Genomic DNA, 25,142 nt, shown 5'->3' with positions numbered 1-25,142 from the left:
AGCAGTTTCTGCAAGCACGCCACAAACAGAGTTGCCTGAGGTATGCAAAAGCACATTTGGACAAGCCAGTTACATTTTGGAAGAAGGTCCTGTGGACTGATGAAACAAAGATTGAGTTGTTTGGTCATACAAAAAGGCGTTATGCATAGAGGCAAAAAACACGGCATTCTAAGAAAAGCACTTGCTACCCACAGTAAGATTTGGTGGAGGTTCCATCATGCTTTGGGGCTGTGTGGCCAATGCAGGCACCGGGAATCTTTTTAAAGTTGAGGGTCGCATGGATTCAACTCAGCATCAGCAGATTCTTGACGATAATGTGCAAGAATCAGTGACGAAGTTGAAGTTACGCATGGGATGGATATTTCAGCAAGACAATGATCCAAAACACCGCTCCAAATCTACTTAGGCATTCATGCAGAGGAACAATTGCAATGTTCTGGAATGACCATCCCAGTCCCCAGACCTGAATATCATTGAACATCTGTGGGATGATTTGAAGCGTGCTGTCCATGCTCGGCGACCATCAAACTTAACTGAACTGGAATTGTTTTGTAAACAGGAATGGTCAAATATGCCTTCATCCAGGATCCAGGAACTCATTAAAAGCTACAGGAAGTGACTAGGGGCTGTTATTTTTGAAAAAGGAGGATCTACAAAATATTAATGTCACTTTTATGTTGAGGTGCCCATACTTTTGCACCGGTCAAATTTTGTTTAAATGCGGATTGCACATTTTCTGTTAGTACAATAAACCTCATTTCAATCCAGAAATATTACTCAGTCCATCAGTTATTAGATATATAAAACTGAAATAGCTGTTGCAAAAACCCAAATTGTTATAAAGAAAAAAGGTTAACATTACTAGGGGTGCCCAAACTTTTTCATATGACTGTAAGAGCCCACTGGTGGTGGCCTCAACTTACAGGGTAAAACACTGGTGACAAGTTCCCTTTAACTAGTGAAAAGTCAGGACTACATGATCCTCACCTTGATTCTCCTTCCTGCAACCATAGCGAGTCTAAGTGACTAGTGACCCCACACTTGGACTCTACAAAGAGCTCTTTACCTTTCCATTTATGACTTCTTTTGGCCTCTCAATGTGCATGGTTTAAGAGGTTCATGAAGAGAGTGTGTGTGGTGATGGCCAAATATTTGAGCAACCATGGTTCGAAAAAGGCAATTACTGTCTCAAGAAAAACACAGAACAGTATAATTGGATTTCAATAGTAGTAGAAGGCAACAACTTCAAGGAACATATAAATACAAGAGAAATAGAAGTCTTTAATTTTGCCTGAGTAGCCACAAACCCCATAGTCAGATTCAAAAAGCACTCATATGCACTGAAGTGCAGGTAAAAGGTACATTTTTAATTGAACAGACAAGAATGATACAGGTGCAAGAGGAGTACACAAGGTTTCCAAAACAACAAGGGTGAAAAATTCCCCATATGCGGCTGCATGCAAAAAATGTTAAAAGTAGCTATGAATAGCTCACTGATGTGGTTAGTGCTGAAAATAACAATAAATAGATACCTCCAGGTAAGAACCCCAAAGGGGGTATACTGCTGCATAAAACAGCGTACCAACTGAGGATAGGTAACAGGTAAGCACAGCACAAAAAAACCAACATACAGCAAGGAGCTTACCGATTAAACGTGAAGGAGCATGCAGGCACACGTGGGGACGGGAGGGATGCGTAGCACCACAACAGTACATAGGTAAGGATGGTTGACCTCGGGGAGATCAACATCCAACACCGCGGAGACACCATCACGTGTTTCTCAACGCAATGACACTAGAACAAGGTTCCCTGGGAAAATATGTAAAACAAGAATGCCGCGGAGACACCATCACGTTTCTCAACGCTGGCAGGAAACTAGCCAGCAGCATTCTTGTTTTGCAACCTGGCTAGTTTCCTGCCAGCGTTGAGAAACATGTGGCCTTGTTCTAGTATCACTGCGTTGAGAAACACGTGATGGTGTCTCCGCGGTGTTGGATGTTGATCTCCCCGAGGTCAACCATCCTTACCTATGTAGTCTTCTACTAGGCATTGCTCCCACTAGCCAGTTTCCTGCTCCACACTGATGAGGGGCAAATACCCTGAAACAGCTGTCTGTGGATGGATACCATGTTTTGGTATAGGCGGTTTCCTTGACTGGAGACTGCCCTTCCCGTGGTTGTTCCTTCCCGGTGAAAGACCTGGCTAGTTTCCTGCCAGCGTTGAGAAACATGTGATGGTGTCTCTGCGGCATTCTTGTTTTGCACCACAACAGTAGGCAGTGGGGAGGCTAGAGGTAGAAAGCGGACAACTATTTCCCACAGTACCCACAGGCAGCAAGATACCAGGTCAAGGGTTAGGTGTTCCCCAGTCTGGCGCTTTTTTACAGAGAGTGCAGAAGACAAGAAAACAGTAATCTGCAACCTCTGACGTACCAAGCTCAGTAGGGGCTAGATTACTACCAGCCTGACCCCAGACATAAATATTTTGCGAGGTGTGCTGTTACTGCCTTACACAAACGCGTGTCCCATAACATCAACTGTGCCTCAGTAATTTTGACTAGGCCTTGCACGGTCTGCATCTATTTTGCTTCTTTGAGAGTCAAGAATTAAGTGTCTTTAAAATTTAACAAAATATGGCATCGGAGTCTATCCTCTACGTCTGTTGCTGGCTGCATTGCCATGACCTCTAGTCATTTTGGCTAGGCCTCGCACTGACTGCAGATAATTATGACTCTTAGGCTACATTCACATGACTGTTCCGTTTTTGCGGTCCGCAAAAATCGGTCCGTTTTTTTTCACGGATGCATCCGTATGACATCAGTTCCGTTCCGTATACGGTCCGTGTGTCATCCGTGTGTCAACGCGGCGGGCATAGAAGGCAGTGACAGCGCTGACGTCAGGAGTGCAGGAGATCGTCACAGCAGGTAATGATCTCATCTAACCTCCTGACGGCAGCGCTTGTCATCCCCGCACTGCAGTGTGAGAAGCTGCTGATACTGCAGTGCGGGCAGACACTGACACACTGCTGTGCGGCCAGCCGCGGGGCTGGCAGGGAGCGGGACACAGACTGCACGGTCACCCAACGGAGGTCACACGGGAGTGCTTCCGTGCGGCTTCCAGGGATTTTGCGGGCCCATTGACTTGTATTGAGTCACGGTCCATTATTACGGAACAGAATAGGACATGTTCCATAATAACGGAATGATATATGGCATCCGATGTGGTTTTTTTGTAGGATTGGATGCACATGGAAGTCCTATCATGTGCCATTCGATCCTACACAAAAGACATTGAAAAGATGGTCCTGTCCGTGGGTCCGCAAAAAAACAGGAACTGCCCAGGACAGACGGAACGGTTATGTAAATGAGCCCTTCAACAGGCAAAGTAAGAGTGTATTGATAAAAAAAAAATTTGAGGCAGTGTCTTCTGTATACCTGTTGTTGGCTGTATTGCCATTCTTCCTGCTCATTTTTGTCTAGGCTTTGAACGGTCTGTATGTCCTTTGACAGTTTTTGAGTCAATAATTGAGCGTTTTCAAAAGTGATCCCAAACTGGAATCAGAATGTATTCTATACTTCTATTGCTGCTTGTGTTGCCATACTTCTTTTTTTTTTTATCATAAAGGTTTTTATTGAGTTTTCAGAAAAATACAAACTTCTCATACAACAACATCAAGAACAGGAGCATTGAGTAGCAAGAGGTGGAATAGCCTCGAGCCATTATCAGAATATCAATCTGGGACATTAAATACCCCTTACAACAACAACCTGAACATAGGAGCAGGGAGGGAGGGGGGAAAGAGAGGGGGTGGGGGAAGCAGCTCTACAAGACATACTTAGGCATAATCAATTTATTTATGGTGTAGGTGTCGGTATCTGGGGGAGGGCCGTTGCATAAAGGGAAGTGGCCCACGGGTGCCATTGTTTAAGTCTCACCGTTCTCTTCTCTAGGTTGGGGGCCAAGTTGGTTTCGTATAGCCAGTGTAGGTTGATCCTCTCAATTAGATCTCTTTTTGTAGGGGGGCTCACCGACCTCCACTTGTATGCCACACAGTACCTGCCAGCTATGAGAATGTGAGAAATGATGTTTTTTAAAAGATCCGGGATCCCATCTAAGCCAATGTGTAGCACCGCTAAGGTTGGGTTTGGAGAAAGGCGGAGACTAGTAACCTCATGGATTAGATTGAACACCTCCTGCCAGAAGTTAGATAACTTAGGGCAAAACCACCACATATGACATAAGGTGCCCCTGTGGTTGCAGCCCCTCCAGCACAGTGGTGACACATGTGGGGAAAAAGAAGCCAGTTTAGTAGGGGAGTTGTACCACCTCAGATGAACCTTTTTTAATTGCTCTATATGATTGAGACAAGAAGAGAACTTGTGGATCCATTTTGAGGCCGCGAACCATTCTTGCGGCGGAAGCGGAGAAGCTAGATCTTTTTCCCATTTGAGCATATACGGCAATTGTTTGTCCGGTTGTGGGGAGTTTAGCATATTATGGATATATGAAAGGCCTTTGATTTTGCTATTTTGAAAGAATTTTTTAATTGAGGCGTGGTCAGCTGTCGTGGGAGCCGGGAGATGAGGAGCGGACTGAAGAAAGTGACGTATTTGAAAAAACTGGAATAGACTGTGTCGGGGAAGGTTAAATTTATCACACATTTCTGAGTACGGGAGTAGGACGCCTTCTCTATAGAGATCTGCTAGGGTGATTGGACCTCCACGTGTCCAGGCGGCAAGATTCAAGTTCGGAATGAAGGCTTCTAGCGATCTAAGGGGAATGCTGGGACCTAAAGCATGTGACACTGGCTTTCTCCACAAGGACCAAGCTTTCTTTAGAGCTGCTGTGGTGGGTAGAAGATCGCCGGGGGGCGAAGGGGTTAGGAGCAGGGAGTCTATGAATTGTTTAGGGGAGTGGACCTGTGCCCAGGTGTACTCAATCTGTAACCATCTTAAGTCTGAATCATTCCTCCACCAATCTCGAGCCGGTTCCAGGATAGCGGCTCTGTGGTATGTTAGAATATTAGGAATACCCATTCCTCCACCACTTAACGGGGCATCCATGCATCTCAGGGCTATTCTAGGTTTTTTCCCAGCCCATATAAATTTACTCATTAGCGAATGAATTTTGGTGAGATACCGTTGCGGAATTGTTAGGGGCAGGCACCGAAGTAAGTAGATAATTTTTGGGAGGCAGATCATTTTAAAGGTCTGCATTCTCGCCACCCAAGAGAGCGGGAGAAGAGAAAGGCGAGTAAGTTCTCTATCCAGTGAGGTGTGCAGGGTCAGCAGATTTTTCCGGATCACGGAGTGTAGCGGGGCCAGTATAATACCCAGGTAGGGGATACCCTCGTCTTCCCATTTGAAAGGGTAAAGATGAGAAAGAGTGGCTCTAGTTGAGGCGGGCAGGAAGAGCGGAAAAATTAAGGACTTGGTAATATTAAGCTTGTAATACGAGACTTGAGCGAAGGAGGACAGGATCTCCATTACGTGTTTTAGGGACACCTCTACATTAGTGCAGGATAAAATCACATCATCCGCATATAGACTAATCACATGGTTTGTACTCCCCACTCGAATCCCCGAGATCCGAGGGCATTCACGGATAGTCTGCGCCAGAGGCTCTATAGCAAGGGCATAGATGATAGGGGAGAGCGGACACCCCTGGCGTGTCCCATTGGATAATTCAAAACTCCGAGATATAAATCCGGATGCCAGAACTTTGGCGTTAGGGTTAGAGTATAGTGCCATTATGGCGGTAAGTATGGGGCCTTCAAATCCAAACTTGGCCAGTACAGATTTCAGATATCCCCAGTGCACCCTGTCAAACGCCTTCTCTGCGTCCAAGGACAGGAATACACTGGGGATTTTCCTCCCCTCAGCCACCGCAATCAGGTCCAGCATACGTCTCGTCCCATCTTTCGCCTGCCTCCCCGCCACAAACCCCACTTGATCCGGGGAAATCAGTGATGGAAGGACTTTATGTATTCTAGCTGAGATTATTTTGGCGTACAATTTTAAGTCGCAGTTTAGGAGGGATATTGGCCTGAAGTTTCCTGGTGATGTAGGGGGTTTTCCTGGCTTTGGCAGGGTAGTTATAATGGCCTCTAGATTATTTGGTGAAATATCTGCTGTGGTTCGCCAAGAGGAGAAAAGTCTCAGGAGGAAAGGAGACAGGGTTTCAGTGAATTGCCTATAATAGGAGTTAGTGAGGCCGTCTGGGCCTGGAGCTGAATTTCTTTTGGCTGTGATCACCGCCTGGCGAACCTCTTCCAGGGAGAAAGGGGAATTTAGTTGCTCTAGATGTACTGTAGATAACCGAGGAAGATTAATATTGTTTAAGAAGGAATTAATTGCCGATTGGGTAGGCTTTGGGGCAGTGGGGTCATTTTTAAGGTTGTAGAGAGACTGATAAAAATCAGCGAATGCATTGGCTATTTCCGTTGGGTTGCGTATTGTGGCATTAGAACCCGTCACGAGGTATTCAATTTTGTTTTGCATTTCTCGTTTTTTAACCCTCCTGGCTAGTAAGGCACCCGCCCTGTCACCCATCATATAGTACCGCTGTTTGAGGGATCTTAAATTTTTCTCATAGTCTACCATCAACAATTGGCGGAGCTGTGTTCTTAGTTTCCTGAGTTCGTCAGATGTTGACATGTTTGGGGCAGATTTATTGTGGGCTTCTAAAAGCGCTATGTGGGACAGTAGAGCTTTGGAAGTTGCCTGACGCCTCCTTTTCTCCCTAGTGGCAATTTTGATGAATGACCCCCTAATAAAGGCCTTGTGTGCAGACCATAGCGTTTCTTCTGTCACCTCCTTGTTGTCATTAAATTTAAAAAACTCTGCGAGGTCGGCCTGCAACTCCTCAGAGATTTGTCTACAGGCCAGGAGGGAGTCATTCATGCGCCACCGGGTAAAAACGGGCGTGCGGCTTTGCTCCTGGACTGTCAGGTATATGGGGGCATGGTCCGACCAAGCTATAAGTCCAATTTTTGAATCTGAGCAATCCATAATAAGTGAGCTTTCAACCAGAAAGTAGTCCAATCTGCTGTATGAGGTGAACCGAGGTGAGAAGAATGTGTAGTCCCTCTCATTTGCATGTTGGTATCTCCATATATCATGGAGATGCCTTTCTGAAATTATTGTGCTCATTTCCTTCCTCTTTACAGCAGTATTGGAGCAATCCAGAGTGCTGGACATTAACATGTTAAAATCCCCGCAGATTATTTGCTTACCCTCTGTAACGGATGAAAGCTTGGAAAGAAACCTCCGCAGAAAGCTGATCTGACCAGAGTTGGGGGCGTAAAGGGTTGCAATAGTATACTTAGATCCATTTATGGAGCAATTAATAATGGCGTATCTACCTTCAGGGTCTAAATGTTGGGAATGTAGTGTGAACGCAACAGTATTTTTTACACAAATGAATACTCCAGCCTTTTTTTTTTTCCCACAAGCCAGCAGTATGAAAGGAAATTTAGCATTATTTAACCTGTGCGAGTCCCCCTGGAGGAGATGAGACTCTTGACCACAAATCACGTCACATTTGGATTTAACCACTTCCCGCCAAAACATGGATCTCTTGGCCGGCGAGTTCAGGCCCCTAACATTTATAGACATACAGTTCAGTACCATTGTACATGAAAAAAAAGTCTCTTGCCTAGAGCTGCGGGGGGAGAAAGGAAGGTTAGGCAGGAAAGGGTAACACTGACATTAACAACATCACTAACATTACTGATGTAGGGAGCATCAGTCCACATAGAAAAAAGCCCAAAAAGGGGGCCTGCGGTATGGTGGAAATGTACCGCCATGGGGGCTCAGGGTCCTGGTTGAACAGAACCAGCGGACCTTAAAAGTAGCAACTAAGTCTCAGCCGCGACTCAGACATATCACATAACTCACGCGACGGACCAATCTTCATTCACTTTATCCCTTTGGGATGATCCTGTGGCTCTTGGAGATCTGGCCGGGAGATTTGCCATGTTCCATGAGGATAGGAGCTTTGCCAACTGTTGTGGGGAATGGCAGACGTGGGTGTTTCCTGCACGGAAAATCAGGATCTTTACAGGGAAACCCCATCTATAGGATATAGCTTCATCCCTGAGAATTTTGGTATAAGGGGCAAATTCCCTCCTTTTTGCCAGGGTTCCTGCAGACAGATCCGGAAAAATGGACAGGTGCTGGAATTGCTCAGACAGAGGCGGCCTCCTTCTCAGGGCTTGCAGCAGGGCTTCTTTGGTCTTGTAAAAGTGCAGGCGAGCCAAAGTGTCCCGGGGGGCATCAGCACTGAGGGATTTAGGCTTAGGGACTCTGTGTATTCTGTCCACCAGGAAATCAGTTGCAGACAGGTCTGGGAGCAGCTCCTGCAGCAAGGAGCCTAGAAAGCTCTGCAGCCCCTTGTCTGGTATGGCCTCTGGAATTCCTCTGATTCTTATGTTGTTTCTGCGGGACCTGTCCTCTAAATCCAAGACCTTGGTATGGAGCTTTTGCACTTGTTCCTCCAGTGCTGCATTGGCATCAATGAGGCTATTGTGTGACTTTGTCAGCTCCTGCATTTTAGTTTCAATGTGTGCTGTGCGACTGCCTATGGCAGTGATATCTCCCCTCAGCTCAGCCACCATATCTTTCCAATCCTGCTGCAGTGATGAGCGGAGGGCACTGAGCAGTTTCTGCATGGTACCTTTGGTAAGCGGTATATCTGCAGCGTCTGTGTCCAAGTCTGGGCCAGCTGTGGATCCCCTCCTGGATGAGCGTGAGGAAGCTGTGGAGGAGGATGCTGCTGCCATTTTCCCTCTTCCCGTGCTGGAGAAGAAGTCTGTAAATTTCGCCGGGGACGGCTTCTTCTGGGACTTTCCCCTTGGCATGCCACGTTCCTGGGTACCTCCGCAGCACTTTCCCCCCGTGTGCAGAGAGATTGGTGCCACTGGTGAGCCGCAGTGAGCCGGTTAGGAGTCGAGGTGGCTGGAGCTCAGCAGCTAGGTGACCGGTGCCATTAGCAAGCAGGCCACGCCTCTCCTGTTGCCATACTTCTTGGTGGACTATGTGGGCCAAATGCCTGGGCCCACAGTCATTCTCTTTGGGTGACCCCACTCCCTCCTCCCCTGTGCTACGTGCTGGTTAATACCCTGTCCAGGATGTAGGCGAGGATGCCTCCCACCCGGATATGGTCTTCGCACATTTGCAAACACCATCAGCAACCATGTCCACTTCCTTGTCCCAGCGCAGCGACCAGCTGTGTCTACCCCAGGTCTTGTAGTGCAAGCGTTAATACGCAGCCATCTACCCAAAGGCCCAAACAATAAACAGCAACATTTTCAGATTGCTTTCACTGCAAATGTTGACTTTTAGACTTGTGGACACTGATGATTTCCGCATCCTCATGGCGGCGGCCATCTCTTGTACCTGATTTCCAGGCCTCGCTCTGTCTCCTGGTGCGGTGTACCCACCTTACACAACCTCGTGTCCAATAATATAACCTGTGCCTCAGTCATTTTTCCTAGGCCTTGCAGTGACTGCAGATAGTTACCAGTTTACTTATTAATACTGCTGCTAGCTGCCTCTCTAATTTAATATGCGCCGCTCGTGTAGTAGGGGATGGGGAAGTGGATGTGCTGCTAATATTGCATGTACAGTACAAGATAGTTGGGCAGGTGAAACTGTGCCTGCTACATGAGCACAACAAAAACGCATACCACATATGCTACACTGTGGCTCATGGACCAAATCTGGCCCACAGGCCGATTTTATTTGGCACACGAGGCTACTTTTTATGGAGGACTATGTGAGGTCCATTATTCTATATAGAAGACTATGTGGGGCACATTATTCTGTATGGACGACAATATGGAGTCTATTATTCTGCATGGAGCACTATGTGGGGCACATTCTGTATGGAGGACTGTGTGTGGCATATTATTCTGTATGGAGGGCCCATTCAATTTGGAGGGCTATGTGGAGGCCATTATTCCGTATGGAGGGCCATGTGAGGCCCACTATTCTGTATGAAGGAATATGTGGGGCCCATTGTTTTGTATGGAGGGATATGTGGGACCTGCAACTAGGTTGGCCCGTGACTTTGTCCAAAATCTTAATTATTTCATTAATTCAAATTAAAAGCAGATTTTACAAGCCCATCAAAACCATGCTATTGTTTATTTTGACTGACTGAAATGGGAAACTGGTGTGTTTGTGCAAGAGCGCCAAGGCTGTGTGCATACTGCATTTTTAGGCTAAGTTCACACACTGCGGGTTTTTTGATGCTGCATTTTTGTGCGTTTTTTGCGGCAAAAAACGCACAAAAACGCATCCGCGTCAAAAAATGCGTTTTTGCCGCGATTTGGTGCGTTTTTTGCTGAGTTTTTGCTCACTGCGTCTTTATGCGTTTTTTTATCAGTGAACAATGCCATTAAAGATTGTTGAAAAAAAAAGGTCTGATGTCATTTCCTTCTTCAATATGTTCTTCATTCTCCACTAGTGTATGCAGGAGAGCAGACAGCTGCAGAACTACAAGGCTCAGCATACTCCATCCAATAGTGTATGCAGGAGAGCAGACAGCAGCTGCAGAACTACAAGGCTCAGCATCTTCCATCCAGGACTGTATGCAGGAGGGAGAGGCAGGGGGAGCAGAACTAGAAGGCTCAGCATACTACATCCATTAGTGTACGCAGGAGAGCAGACAGCAGCTGCAGAACTACAAGGCTCAGCATCCTCCATCCAGGACTGTATGCAGGAGTTTTTTGCCCCCCAAAAAAATGACGTGGGCTTCGCCATATTTTTGTATGCTAGCCAGGTACAGCAGGCAGGTATGGGCTGCCCCCAACCCCCAGCTGCCTATTTGTACCCGGCTGGGAACCAAAAATATCGTGAAGCACTTTTTTTTTTTTTTTTATTTCATGAATTTCATGAAATAATTAAAAAAAAAAATGACGTGGGCTTTGCCCAATTTTTGAGTCCAGCCAGGTACAACTAGGCAGCTGGGGATTGGAATCCACAGTGCAGGGTGCCCATGCTTTCTGGGCACCCCCGCTGCGAATTGCAGTCCGCAGCCACCCCAGAAAATGGCACTTTCATAGAATCGCCATCTTCTGGCGCTGTATCCAACTCTTCCAGCTGCCCTGGTGACGGTGGCTCGCTGGGTAATAATGGGGTTAGGGCTAGCTGTATATTATCAGCTGGCCCTAAGCCCGAAATTCATGGTGTCACGCCAATTTTAGGCATAGCCACCATGAATTTCTAGTAAAGATAAAAAAAAAAACCACAGAAAAATATATTTTTATTAGAAATAAAACAACACAATTAGTGACTCCATCTTTATTGAAATAAAGAACCCCCCTCCGCAGTAATCCTGGGTCAAGGGTCCCGCGCCGTCCAATCCGGATCCAATATCATCTGATCGGTTTGCTGGAAGGCAAAGCGATTAGATGATGTGTCAGGATCAAGGACGTGAATCACATCACACAGCAGCTGATTGTATAAAAGCCGTTTATGCAATCAGATGATGCATCAGTGCAAAAAAAACCCAAAAACTTATGTGCTGATGACCGGCATTTCCTGGAGCGGAGTCTGATCCCGTCTGATCGCTGCAGGAGCTGCCGGTAATCAGGGATGAAGTCTCCTGATGGCATCCGCTGACAGGTTAAGCCGGCCGGGCGCCGGCGTCACCGCGAGACTTACGATCAGCTGATGCGTAAGGTGACCGCATCAGGTGATCAGCGCCAGGTACTGCAGATATCGGAGGTGCCCGGGGATACTGCACACAGCCGGAGCGGCGGCACCGGGAGTCTGAAGACACGTGAGTATGACATTTTTTTTTTCTACTGTTCACTTTTGTTTTTGCAGCTGCCTCCACCTCCCGCCCAGACATGGCGCCGCACGAGCGCTGACATGCACAGGACTGGAGGTGGACACAGCGGTGACAGTACCGGGAGGATTCACGCTTCTGTATTTACTGACAGAAGGAATCCTCTTCCTGTACATGTCACTTTACTATCCACCCCTTGCGTTTATAGCTGCGTTTTTAGTAATAAAAACGCACTAAAACACAGCTATATTTGCAATTTGCTGTTTTCATTGCGTTTTTGAACATTTCATTGAACTCAATGGGTGGAAAACGCAGTGAAAAACGCAAAAATAAATGACATGCTGCGTTTTTGTGGGCACCACAAAAGATCAGCTAAAAAAAACCGCTGTGTGCAGACAGCAAAAATGAAAACTCAGACTTTGCTGGGGAAGCAACGTTATGCAGTTTTCTGAGCAAAAACACAACCGAAAAACACGCAAAAACGCAGCGAAAAACGCACTGTGTGAACTTACCCTTATTGCGGTTTTTTTTATGCGTCTTTTAGTGCCATTCTGTCAGAAAACTGCAAACAAATTCTTATGGCCAGCAAAGTCAATGAGAAACCTAAGTGTAGTGCAAATGTTGAGGGTTTTTTCCTGCCAAGAGATGCAGAAATGGTGTAGAAATTTCTTTACCCAAATATGCAACGTGTGCACATAGCCTTAGTGTGAATATAGCCAAAGGGGTGGCTCAGGTAGTGTTTCCTCTCTATTTAAATTTGCCTTAGAAACATGTACGGTAATTTCCTAACATTTTCTCCATTAAAATCTGTTTTATCCTCTGTTTTGTACACTCTCTTTTCAGACAGTTAAAGGGGCCTAATACCCTTACAACATTGTTTTCAGCAGTGACTTGGTCAGGTGTATCCAAGCATCTTCCCAATGCTGTTCCAATCCCATTTCAGTTGTGTTATCATCCATGTTAGTAATTTCCAGGCCTACATCAGACCTCTCGGGGATCTGCCAGAAAAATGTTGATGTTTCCATTGACTTCCATTATGCTAGTTATTCGAGACAAGCATCCGAGCATTAAAAATTGCTCCACTCGAGTAACGAGCAGCAGAGCATTTTAGTGCTTGCCCATCACTAGATATAACACAATGGTGAGCTGGACTTTATTTTAATCAAAAATCTATATCTGTTCAGTAACAGGGTTGTAATCTACATGGTCCAGGTCAGTGCTCTCTGGCTGGGAACAGGAGCAGCGGAGATTACATGAGCTTCTGAAATCCTTGGCGCAGTGTTTGTTACACCAGCCTGAAGATACATCATCTCTGCGATGCACAAGTGACGTCTCGCCAGCCTGTAAAGTCATAAACCGAACCTGTAATCCCAGATGGTAAGTAAATTTGTGCAGATGCTGTCCACACCCAGACAGCAATTATCTGAACTATGGTTGTGCAATCGACTCAACTTTATTATTTAATTCTTCCCTTTTCTAAAATAGACGGACTGTTCATGGCCATATTTACTTGTAAGAAAAGGATACGATGTGAAATGGAAATCTGCTCCCATCGCTACAGCCATAAGATTTCCAAGTGATCTTTTGTCCTCCCCAAAGCAGAAACCACTGGCTTGGTCCACAGCGGCCAAAACCCTCTTCAGACTTTCTTGATCCTAAGCAAACACACAGTAATAAGGTTGTTGACACCAAAATAATAGCCAAGGTTAAAATGATTATTTTCACAGTGTTCGAATGTATTCATTTCCGCAGCAATTCTGACAAAATCCTTACCGAATTATTAGGATTGTACTGCTCAGAAACTTCCAAATAGCAGTATATTTGTAATATAATTCCTGATTCTCTTGGTTAATGCCTAGAGTCCCCCTGTTGAAAACCCTACAACCTACCTTTTTACCATGATACCATCCTATCCTAGGGGGCTGGCTTTTACAGACAGACATAGGGCCAGGCAATGTACACAGGTTTTTATATTAACCCCTTCATTCCCGGACGATTTTCGTTTTTTTTCCCTCTCTTTCTTCCGAGAGCTGTAACTTTATTTTTCTGTCAATCTTGCCATATGAGGGTTTGTTTTTTGCGGGGCAAGTTGTACTTTTAACCCCTTCACTACCTTTTTACAGATATATTCATCATGGAGCGTGTGACGTTAAGCCCCGTCCCCTTCCGCGGGCAGGATGCGGCGATTCGCGCACATATCAGCTGTTTTCAACAGCTGACATGTGTGCCTGCATGTTACGAGTGGAATCGCATTCCACCCATAACATTAACCCCTTACATCTCGCTGCCAAAGTCTGGCAGTGAGATGTATATATGCGTGGCCATGATTTTCACTTACCGCCACCCCCACCGGAAGTCACGTGAGTGATCATGTGACTTTCGGTGGTTGCTATGGTAGCACAGGGTCATGTGATGACGTTTGTAGCTATGACGAATCACTTTCGTTTTCACTCGGCACGGAGGCCAGTGAATCAGGAAGTGATCAAATCTGTTTACAGCTGTATAGCTGTGATCAGCAGATAGATCAGAGCGATCGGATTGCTGATCGCTATAGCCCCCTAGGGGGACTAGTAAAATAAAAAAAAAAGGGAAAAAAAAGAAAAAACAAAAAACCCTAAAAGTTCAAATCACCCCTCTTTCACCCCATTGAAAATTAAAGGCGAGACGCAAAAAATAAGCAGTCACTGAGCCATAGATCCCAAAAATTGAGAACGCTACGTGTTTCGGAAAATGGCGCAAAACGTACGCCCCTTTTATTGGACAAGCTTGTGAATTTTTTTTAACCCCTTAGATACAAGTAAACCTATACATGTTTGGTGTCTACAAACTCGCACCGATCTCAGGCATCACAATGATACATCAGTTTTACCATATAGTGAACACTGTGAATAAAACATCCCAAAAATGATTGTGCCATCACATTTTTTTGCAGTTTTTCCACACTTGGAATTTTTTTGCTGTTTTCCAGTACACCATATGGTAAAACTTATGGTTTCATTTAAAAGTACAACTTGTCCCGCAAAAAACAAGCCCTCATATGGCAAGATTGACGGAAAAATAAAAAAGTTACGGCTCTCGGAAGGGAAGCAAAAAACAAAAAGGGAAAATGCCCGGGGGCTGAAGGGGTTAAATGAAATCTGGAAAACGGCAAAAAAATTACAAGTGTGGAAAAATTGCAAAAAAAAAAAAAAGTGCGATTGCATGATTGTTTTGGGAATATTTTATTCACAGTGTTCACTATATATGATGTGTTGGTTTGATGCCTCAGGTCAGTAAGAGTTCATAGACACCAAACATGTATAGGTTTACTTTTATCTAAGAAGAGGAAAAAAAAAATCAAGAGTTTGTCCCAAAAAAGTGGTGTACTTTTTGTGCCATGTTGCATGACCCGTAGCGTTCTCATTTTTCTTGATCTATGGCCCAGTGATGGCTTAGTTTTTGCATCTCGAGCTGACGTTTTTAATGGTACCATTTTTGTGCAAATGCTACGTTTTGATTAATTTTCAATGGGGCGAAAGGGGGGGTGATTTGAACTTTTAGGGTTTTTTATATTTTTTATTTTTTAAAACTTTTTTTTTTTTTTCTTACTTTACTAGAAGGATTAGCAGTCTGATCGCTCATTCATTTCTGTTGATCACAGCTACACAGCTGAGATCACCAGAAATACTCATCTCTTGTTGCACGACTCACTCGGTCGGGTGAAACAGGAAGTGAGTAATGTGAGCTACAGGAGTCATCACATGAACCTGTGCTACCATAGCAACCATCGGCTCATAGTGATCACGTCACGGTGCCACCGATGGAGCTGCGTGAGTGAAGATTTACTGCGACTGGCATTTAAATCGGGCTGTCAAAATGTTATTTAAAGGGTTAACAGGTGCGGGTGGATCGCATCATATAAAAAGTACAAATTTCACAAAATTCTCCCCCCTATCGAGATTTGCCATGAAGTGGCAGGGGTGGCTCAAAGAATTGATCAATTATTTGCTAAAAATCTAATTTTGTATTATAGTAGTTGGAATAAATCCGTGAATTTGCACTTTTTATATGATGAATGCCACTCTCAAATCATGCTGGCTCCCTTCTCTCTATTTAGTTGTAGTTATGCTACATTGGTCTGGTTCCTGACCACCACCTATTCCATGCACGCCTGACTTTGGTATGCAATATATTCCTCTGTTGGTAGCTGTTCACATTCAGTTGCCTCACCTTTTTCCACAGGCAATGTTAATTAAGCACCATACTTGAATCTGATCTGCCTTTATTTAGAGTTGCTGGTCTGGCACTGTGAAGGTCAGTTCTGATATAGTCCTGGCGTGAGTGGCGTCTGCTGCGCACTTGGGACCTGGGCTGGCTTTTATCTGCAGTTGCCTCTTTTTGCGACATGGAAGCGGTTATATATAGGTTACAGGTATGTGTGCTGCAATATGGTTCTGCTTTTAATTTATTTATCTAGGAGGCTGCATGGCACATGAAATACATAATATAGAGTAGGACCCCCCCATCGAGATTTGCCGTGAAGTGGCAGGGGTGACTCAAAGAATTGATCAATTATTTGCTAAAAATCTCATTTTGTATTATAGTACAGTTGGAATAAATCCGTAAATTTGCACTTTTTATATGATGCATGCCACTCTCAGATCATGCTGGCTCTCTTCTCATTGCAGAAAAAGCTTATGGCTACAGGCCTGCACTTATCATGGCTGTGTATCAAAATAAGAGAAACCGAATGGTTTTTTTTTTTAAATTTAAGTTTTGTTTAACAAAGCAATTCCCCCCCCCCCCCCCCCCCCACAATTTTGATATCCAGCCATGATAAAGCCTGACAGCTGGGGGCTGGTATTCTGTGGCTGGGAATACCCATGCTTATTGGGCCCCTCAGCCTAAAAATAACTGCCCTGCGATTTTGATGCGGTAGTGATGTGTTGTTTTGCCAGGTGTAGATTAGGTACAGGAATATGCTGTAGAAATTTCAGCACCAAATCTGCATCTCTTGGCAAAACAAATCGGTTTTCTGCGATAACAGGTGGAGTACTGTGGGAACCTCCAGCTGTAACTGCAAATAACCTAAGTGATGTCACCACTCAATGCGTGGCTCATGCTCTGCCTGATGCTCACAGCGGGCGGTCATGTTTTATGGCCACGCGCTTTGCCTTCAGACGTAACAGAGCTGGAATCATCGTGGGACTTTGTGTGGATTATGTAGGACCTGGGTGTTTTTAGGGTTAATAAAGGGGTGATAGAGGGCAGGGTTTTTTTTTGTATTTTATTTCAAATAAGGGATTTTTTTGGTGTTTGTTTCGGGAGGGGGGGGGGGGTGTCTCATATAAGCCTCCCAATACTAATCTAGGGCTTAGTGGCAGCTGTGGGCTGTTATTAACCCCTTATTACCCCTATTGCCACCGCACCAGGGCAATGGGGATGAGCCGGTTAAAGTTCCGAGGTTACCGCATCTAATGGATGTGACAATCCTGGCTGGCTGCTATTTGGGGGCCCAATAAGCATGGGCCTCCTCAGCCTGGCTGTGGAATTGATCATGAACTTTTGACAGTAAAGATTAGAGTCAAGCTGCGCAAACTGACTAGACAACAGGTCGGTTCCAACTTCAATTTGATCAACATAACTGAAATTTTCTAGAACGGTCTGCACAACCAATTTATATCACTGGACATGGATGAAAGAAAGCCTGAAGGATTATGAACACAAATAAGGACTATTATCACTGAAGTTAGAAAAAGAATAAACACATTGGCAGAAGAGACCCCTGCAGCCATGGTTAACAGAAGAGACCCTAAAGATCATCAAAGAAAGATGAATGGCGAAAGAGAAAGTTAATAAGCAGAACACAGACAACATCAGTAAAAGACAAAAGAGAGCCATTCGAACAGACAAATAAGTATTACCAAAGGATATGTACAGAGCCCGAAAAACATCTGAAGGGCTGTCACAGGGTGTGACGGGATAACTATGAATAGGGGAGCCTAAACTGGCCCTCAGGCTAGGGGAACTCTCAATAACCCTGATCTCAAAGATACGCCTTAAAGTGGCAATGTTTGGGTTGCCTTCCTTAACCTAGCTCCTGAACAACCTGGTCTAGTGGCCCCCCTCCCTCCACCCAGGAGAGGGCCGGGACAGGAGAGATTAACAGAACGGAACGTAAACAGACGGAGGAAAAAACAAAACTCAGTCATTCACAGGAGGTATAGACAATACATGATCAGGAGGAAACTAATGGAAGGAGGAAATAATCAGACAACAAACAGCACACAGACGCTCACCAGCAACAGGATATCAAAGCACAGGGACTGGGATCGCAAAAGCCATCATCGGCATGGGAGACCAGGCTCCACCATCTTAAAAAGGACGGAGGAGACGGTGATAGGTCTCCTGCAACATGTGACAAGCATTAATCCACAGGCTAGCAGAAATTAACTCCTGCAAATCCGATTACTAACAAGAGAACAGCTGGTTGACGCCTGAGCTAGTCTGTGCAACTCAAACGCAGTATCGTGTGGCGTGTTTAACTCTGCTGCGTGAACAGCGTCAGTAGCCCTGACACTGGGCGACTTTTGAGCCAGAAACCATGTGACAAGGGCAAGACCAAGAAGCCATACCAAAAGATCAAAGGAATACAATTAAAGTTAAGTTTCAATCATGAGTAGGAATGATGACGCTAACGAGGACAATCTAACCGAGCCAGAACAAATCAAGGAAATATGGAATGCGTACTCAGGTGCATCTCTACAAGAATGACTCAATGATACGGGAAGAAAGAGACTGGATATGAGAGTGAACTGAACATCTTGAAAGACAAAGCTGTTGATGCGAAAAAGCTTCTGTCACAAAACAAAGCATCCAGAAGAGACAATGTTCCAATAAAGCTAATAAAGTCTTCTGAAGCAGCAGTTGAAGTCATCACACAGATATGAACAACTAGTAAATGACCCAAGGAGTATACAAGATCGGTGTTTATTCCTAAGAAGGTAGATGCTACAGACCGTGGAAACTATTGGGCTATTGCAGTCATACCTCATGTTAACAAAATACTACTGAAGATCCCACAAAGATGGTTACAGTCTTACTTTGACAAAGAGCTGCCAGAGGAACAAGCATGATACAGAAAAGACAGAGGACAAGGGATGTAACTGATAACATTAGCTGACTAATGAAAAAGGTCAAAAAATCGACTACAGCAAAACCGTCGACGGTTTTGATCATCAGAAACTTTTGAACACCATGAAGGATATGGGTGTGCTGAATACGGATGGGTGAACTCGAACTGTAAAGTTCGGGGTCCGTACCGAACACATGGTTTTCGTGCATACGACCCCGAACACGAGCTTTCTGGGACGTTCGGGTCCAGAAGCTGTTAAAAAAAAAAAGAAAAAAAAAAAGCACGTTATTAAAAAAAAAACATTATGATCAGTACTTACAGCTCCCACGACGCGTCCTGCAGACCGTCTCCCAGCACTTCTGCGTCCGTCCGATCATTGCTGTTCCCCCCGGTATGCACCGCTGGCTAAAAGGACCTGCCGTGACGTCATACCCATGTGACCAGTCACATATGAATGTTGTACTACCTCATTGGCTACAGACTGGTCACGTGAGTATGACATCATCAAAGGTCCTGGTGCACCATGATGTGAGTGTCATCGCATCATGGCGCACAATCTCCCGACGGCAGCGGGTCATCTGCATGTATTTCCATGCAGCTGAGGTGCTCCTGCCCCGAGAGTGGGGTGATGCAATGCGAGACGCAAGAGCAATCATCCCCTTCCTGTCAGTTTCTGCTACATCGCTCTGTCCAGAGCAATGTAGCAGACGTGACATGACTCTCTGTGCTTCTTACTATGTATAGACACTGTCTTTGAAGTCATGAAGCAGAGTTGACTTTGTGCTTTGCTTCTCACTGTCTATAGACACTGTCTGTGCACAGTGATGTTGCTGCTATTGCTGTCCCTGTGAATTACGTCAGACTAAAGGCCGCTTTACATGCTGCAATATCATTACCGATATCGCTAGCGTGCGTACCCGCCCCCATCGTTTGTGCGACACGGGCAAATCGTTGCCCATGGCGCACAAAATCGCGCGGACCCATCACACATACTTACTTGCATAGCAACGTCGCTGTGACCGGCGATCCGCCTCCTTTCTAAGGGGGTGGTTCGTTCGGCGTCACAGCGGCATCACTAAGCGGCCGCCCAATGAAAGCGGAGGGGCGGAGATGAGCGGGACGAACATCCCGCCCACCTCCTTCCTTCCTCATTGCTGGCGGGACGCAGGTAAATAAAAAAAATGAATGGGCTTCCATGTATCTTGATTGCCAGCCAAGGTAAAATCAGGCAGATGGAGGTGGCAGCCCCTAGCCGTCTGTTTTATCTGCGCTGAGAATCAAAAATACCGACGAGCGCTACGTCTATTTTTTTAATTATTTATTTTTACAATACTGTGATGTCAGGCAATCAAAATACAGGGAAGCCAATTTTTTTACTTATTTAAATAAATAATTAAAAAAAAATATGCGTGGGCTCCCGCTGCATTTTTTATTGCTAAGGGTATTCCAAGCAGCTACTGGCTCCTAACCCCCACTGCTTGGTGTTACCTTCACTGGCAATGGAAAATCCAGGGAAGCCTTTTATTTTTGCCAAAAAATCTAAAAAATAAATATAAATAAATAATTACGTGGGCTTCGCCATATTTTTGTATGCTAGCCAGGTACAGCAGGCAGGTACGGGCTGCCCCCAACCCCCAACTGCCTATATGTACCCAGCTGGGAACCAAAAATATAGGGAAGCCCTTTTTGCCCAATTTTTGTGTCCAGCCAGGTACAACTAAGCAGCTGGGGATTGGACAGCACAGCTTGACCCAAGCTTTCTGGGCCCCCCTGCTGCGAATTGCAGTCTACAGCCGCCCCAGAAAATGGCGCTTTCATAGAAGCGCCATCTTCTAGCGCTGTATCCAACTCTTCCAGCAGCCCTGGTACGCTGGGTAATAAAGGGGTTAATACCAGCTTTGTTTACTAGCTAGTATTAAGCCCGAGATTCTTAATGTCAGGCAAGTTTGACCCACCCATTAAAAATCTCCAATAAAGGGTTAAAAAAAAAAAAAAAAAAAAAAAAAGACACCACACAGAGAAAAATACTTTATTAGAAATAAATACACATATTTATTTCTTTTTTCAACGCCTCTGCTCCCCTGTGCTGTGTAATGACTCAGTGAGTGAGCAGAAGCTGTGGGTTGGTAAGCGGTGAGGTCACCGCTGCCATAGTAACTTGACGGGCGGGTTACTATAGCAACGGTGATCTCCGATCACTTGATTCCCGGCGCCGCCATTTATCACCGGCTGTGGCAGCCAATCCCTGCATGCGGGCTGACTCTGTAAAGAGCGCCGACATGCAGAGACGGGGAGCCGACCATGTACCCGAGCATCTCGCTGGTACACGGCACTCGCCGAGTATACCAAGTACTGAGATGCTTGGGCGAGCACCATGCGCCGGCGATATGCACTAACAGGACCTAGCATGACGTCATAGCCATGTGACCAGTCTGTGGCCAATAAGATAATACAACAGTCACACGTGACTGGTCACATGCTATGACGTCATGGAAGGTCCTTTTGTTACCAGGCGGCACAGCGATAATCGGACTCGGAAGGAGAAGCGGTGGGAGACAGTCTGCAGGACGCGTTGCGGGAGCGGTAAGTATGACAATGTTTATTATTAATTGTATTCTTTATTTTACAGCCCCCCCTCCCCATCACATAACTGAAAAGTCCAAGTTCGGTGTTCGGACGCAAGTTCGCGTAATATCAGAACCCGAACTTTACAAAACATTCGGGCTAGTCTCCCGAACACCAAACATCGGGGAGTTCACCCATCCCTAGTGCTGAACCATCAAATCAGCCTCATTAGGAACCTTTACATCGACCAAGACGCAACAGTCCCAATGGAACATGGTGACACAGCATGGTTCAAAGTAGAGAGAAATGTCAAAGAAGACTGCATCCTATCACCATTTCTCTTCAATTTATATGCAGAAGCTATTTTCAGGAAGGCTGGACTTGCTGAAAAAGTTAAAGGAATCAAAATTGCTGGATGAATCAACAATCTTAAATATGCAGATTATACAACGTGATACAATGATAGTAACAAGCGTAGATGGAATGAAGGACTTATTATGGAGTGTCAAGATGGAAAGCTCAAACATGGGACTCCTTCTGAAAACAAAGAAGACAACGATATTGATTACTGCCAGGTACAATCGGAACACATTTGTTCAAAAGCTTGATCTGCTTACAGATCGTAGTAGTAGTAGTAGTAGTAGGAGTGGTAGTAGTGAAAAGGAGGAGGAGGAGTACTAGTAATAGTAGTAGTAGGAGTACTAGTAATAGTAGGAGTACTAGTAATAGTAGTAGTAGTAGGAGTACTAGTAATAGTAGTAGGAGTACTAGTAATAGTAGTAGGAGTAGTAGGAGTACTAGTAATAGTAGTAGGAGTACTAGTAATAGTCGTAGGAGTAGTAGGAGTACTAGTAATAGTAGTAGGAGTACTAGTAATAGTAGTAGGAGTACTAGTAATAGTAGTAGGAGTACTAGTAGTAGGAGGAGGGAGGAGGGAGGAGTAGTAGTGAAAAGGAGGAGGAGGAATGTTAGTAGTGAAAAGGAGAAGAAGGAGGAGTAGTGAAAAGGAGGAGGAGTAGCAGTAGTAGTGAGGAGTAGTAGTAGTAGTGAGGAGGAGGAGTGAGGAGTAGTAGTAGTAGTGAGGAGGAGGAGGAGGAGGAGGAGTGAGGAGGAGGAGTGAAGAGGAGGAGGAGGAGGAGGAGTGAGGAGGAGGAGGAGTGAAGAGGAGGAGGAGGAGGAGTGAAGAGGAGGAGGAGGAGGAGGAGTGAAGAGGAGGAGGAGGAGGAGGAGTGAAGAGGAGGAGGAGGAGGAGTGAAGAGGAGGAGGAGTGAAGAGGAGGAGGAGGAGGAGGAGGAGTGAAGAGGAGGAGGAGGAGGAGGAGGAGTGAAGAGGAGGAGGAGGAGGAGTGAAGAGGAGGAGGAGTGAAGAGGAGGAGGAGTGAAGAGGAGGAGGAGTGAAGAGGAGGAGGAGTGAAGAGGAGGAGGAGTGAAGAGGAGGAGGAGTGAAGAGGAGGAGGAGTGAAGAGGAGGAGGAGGAGTAGTGAAGAAGAGTAGTAGTAGTAGTAGTAGTAGTGAAGAAGAGTAGTAGTATTAGTGAAAAGGAGGAGGTGGAAGTACTAGTAGTAGTAGTAGGAGGAGGTGGAAGTAGTAGTAGGAGGAGTAGGAGTAGTATTAGTAGGAGGAGGAGTGAGAAGAAGGAAGAATGAGAAGAAGGAAAAAGGAAGAATTTGAAGGAAAGGAGGAATGAGAAGAAGGAGACGGAAGAAGGAGAAGAAGGAGAAGACTTATACACACAATGTGTCAATTTCTGTTTACAATACTCCAAATTATTGCAGCGATTTACTACATAAAAGTCTCCTCTGAAATCTTTCGTCACCTTAATGCTAAATGGCATGAATGACACTAGCCCATAATCCTGAATGACCTCTGCAAGTTTCTCATGAAGACTTTGGTGGCGCCGGAAAAATGGATCAGAGGTCAAATGTTTCACCAAGTAAGAAAGATCCATAACCTCTGTGTAGTAGTCGATGTTAAAAGCTGCAATAGAAAGACAACCATTACTCAAATATCTATCGAACCAGAAGTGTCAAACTTTTAGTTTAGAATGAATCACAATAGAAGAAAAGTTGAACTATACAAATATTAAAGGGGTAGAATATTGGTAAGAAAACCAACTTTATGATGGGTGGTTGTCCAACCTATGTCGCGCCCATCAAGCATTAAGAATGAATGAAATTTGGCCTAAGTGCAGCACAAGGTCCACTTTTTATTCCTGCACAAGAACGTTAAAAAGGGGACAACCCCTTTTCATTCCCCGTTTGCCCACGTCAAAATAAAAATGATTATACTCACCTCCCATGTTAGTGTCATTCCAGCGATGTCAACACTCATTCTACCAGGGCTCAGGTGAGGCAGTTATGTCATGCTAGCCCCGCGCCCAACAGCGCCAGCCTCACTGTCACTGCCTCTGGATGAATACGTAATCAAGAGGAAGTGAAAGGTGTGGCTGCTCTTTCACTTCCTATTGATGTTTGGTAAGTCCGGCGCTGATTGGGTGGGTGCAGGGCTCGCGTGACGAAACAACCTCACGAGAGCCCCGAGAGAGAGTGTCGACACAGCTGGGATGACGATGGCACCGGAGGTGAAAAACTGTTTTTAATTTTAATAGGGGCAAACATGGTAAATGAGAAGGGGTTGTTCAAGTAGTGGACAACCCCTTTAAAGAGGACCTTTCAGGATATTCATAGTTTAAGAGGGGCTGATTTTTTTTCTCTTCTCCTCCATTACTAAGAAATGGCTTTTTGAAATTTACATGCAAATTTCCCCTTCAGCAATATAAATTTCAAAAACCCATATCACTGTGAGGGGATGGAGGGAAAAAAAAAAAAATTAAAAAGGCCCTCTTATACAGATTAAAATAAAACATATCAAGAAAGGTCCTTTTTAAAGGGAATGTGTCATCATAAAATGATCTATTGTGTAAATCATATTTTTGTTGGTTTTTTTTTTCATTTACATTTTTTTCTTATCACAATCTGTATTTAAAATGAAAATGAGAAATCTTGCAATCTTCACACTGGACTCTGGGGCAGTTTTAAGCTATGTGCGCACTAGAAAATGGACTTTTCTTGAGAAAAATCCGCAGCCTCTGGCAGAATACCGCACCCACGGCAAAGAATGCGGTAGTAACGCACCCGCGGTTTGCCGCGGGTTGGTACCTGTGTTTTTTATGCGCTCAATGCAATAAAGCAAGTTGAAAGGAAAAAAAAAAAAAAAGGGGGTTGTCATTTCCTTCTTCTTAGGCCTCTTTCACACGTCCGTGCCTCCGGTACATGTATGGAGAGTTTTCTCACGTACCGGAGACACGTGCACACGTAGACCCATTAAAATCAATGGGTCTGCGCTCACGTGCATATTCTGCCATGGACCGTGTGTACATGTGGAGCATACGTGTGCCCGTGTGCTCCACATGTAGACATGTCCACGTTTTCTCCGGCATCACGGGTGTTATATGGAACGCAAACGGGTCACACATAACACAAATGGACCACACGGATGTGTTCCGTGTGACACGCGCCGGAGAAAACACATGTATCTACGAGAAAAAAAAAAAAACTTTACTCACCTTCTCCAGCCCTGCAGTCTCTGCCGCAGCTGTCACTTGCTTCCGACCGCCGCTCATTATGCTCATTGAATATTCACTTCACTGCGGCTGGAAGCTGCAGAAGC

The 25,142-nt window shown here is 45.2% G+C and overlaps 1 protein-coding gene across 2 annotated transcripts in view; it reads right to left on the bottom strand.

The window, feature by feature from the left end:
• The window catches only part of GPN2 (GPN-loop GTPase 2), a 160,513-nt gene that overhangs the window by 53,625 nt on the left and 81,746 nt on the right, over positions 1–25,142 (bottom strand). Inside the window, exons 3-4 of one of the 2 annotated variants that reach the window (XM_075335907.1) lie at positions 23,290–23,450; positions 13,306–13,450 (exon numbers count right to left, since the gene is read on the bottom strand). In XM_075335907.1, the coding sequence (XP_075192022.1) occupies positions 13,306–13,450; positions 23,290–23,450 (306 nt within the window). The remainder of the gene's footprint in view (positions 1–13,305; positions 13,451–23,289; positions 23,451–25,142) is intronic. The other variant, XM_075335908.1, reaches the window with a different exon arrangement.

Source organism: Anomaloglossus baeobatrachus, chromosome 2 (genome assembly GCF_048569485.1).
Source record: "Anomaloglossus baeobatrachus isolate aAnoBae1 chromosome 2, aAnoBae1.hap1, whole genome shotgun sequence".
In the NCBI taxonomy this organism is placed as follows: domain Eukaryota; kingdom Metazoa; phylum Chordata; class Amphibia; order Anura; family Aromobatidae; genus Anomaloglossus; species Anomaloglossus baeobatrachus.
This window is presented reverse-complemented; position numbering and strand designations above follow the sequence as displayed.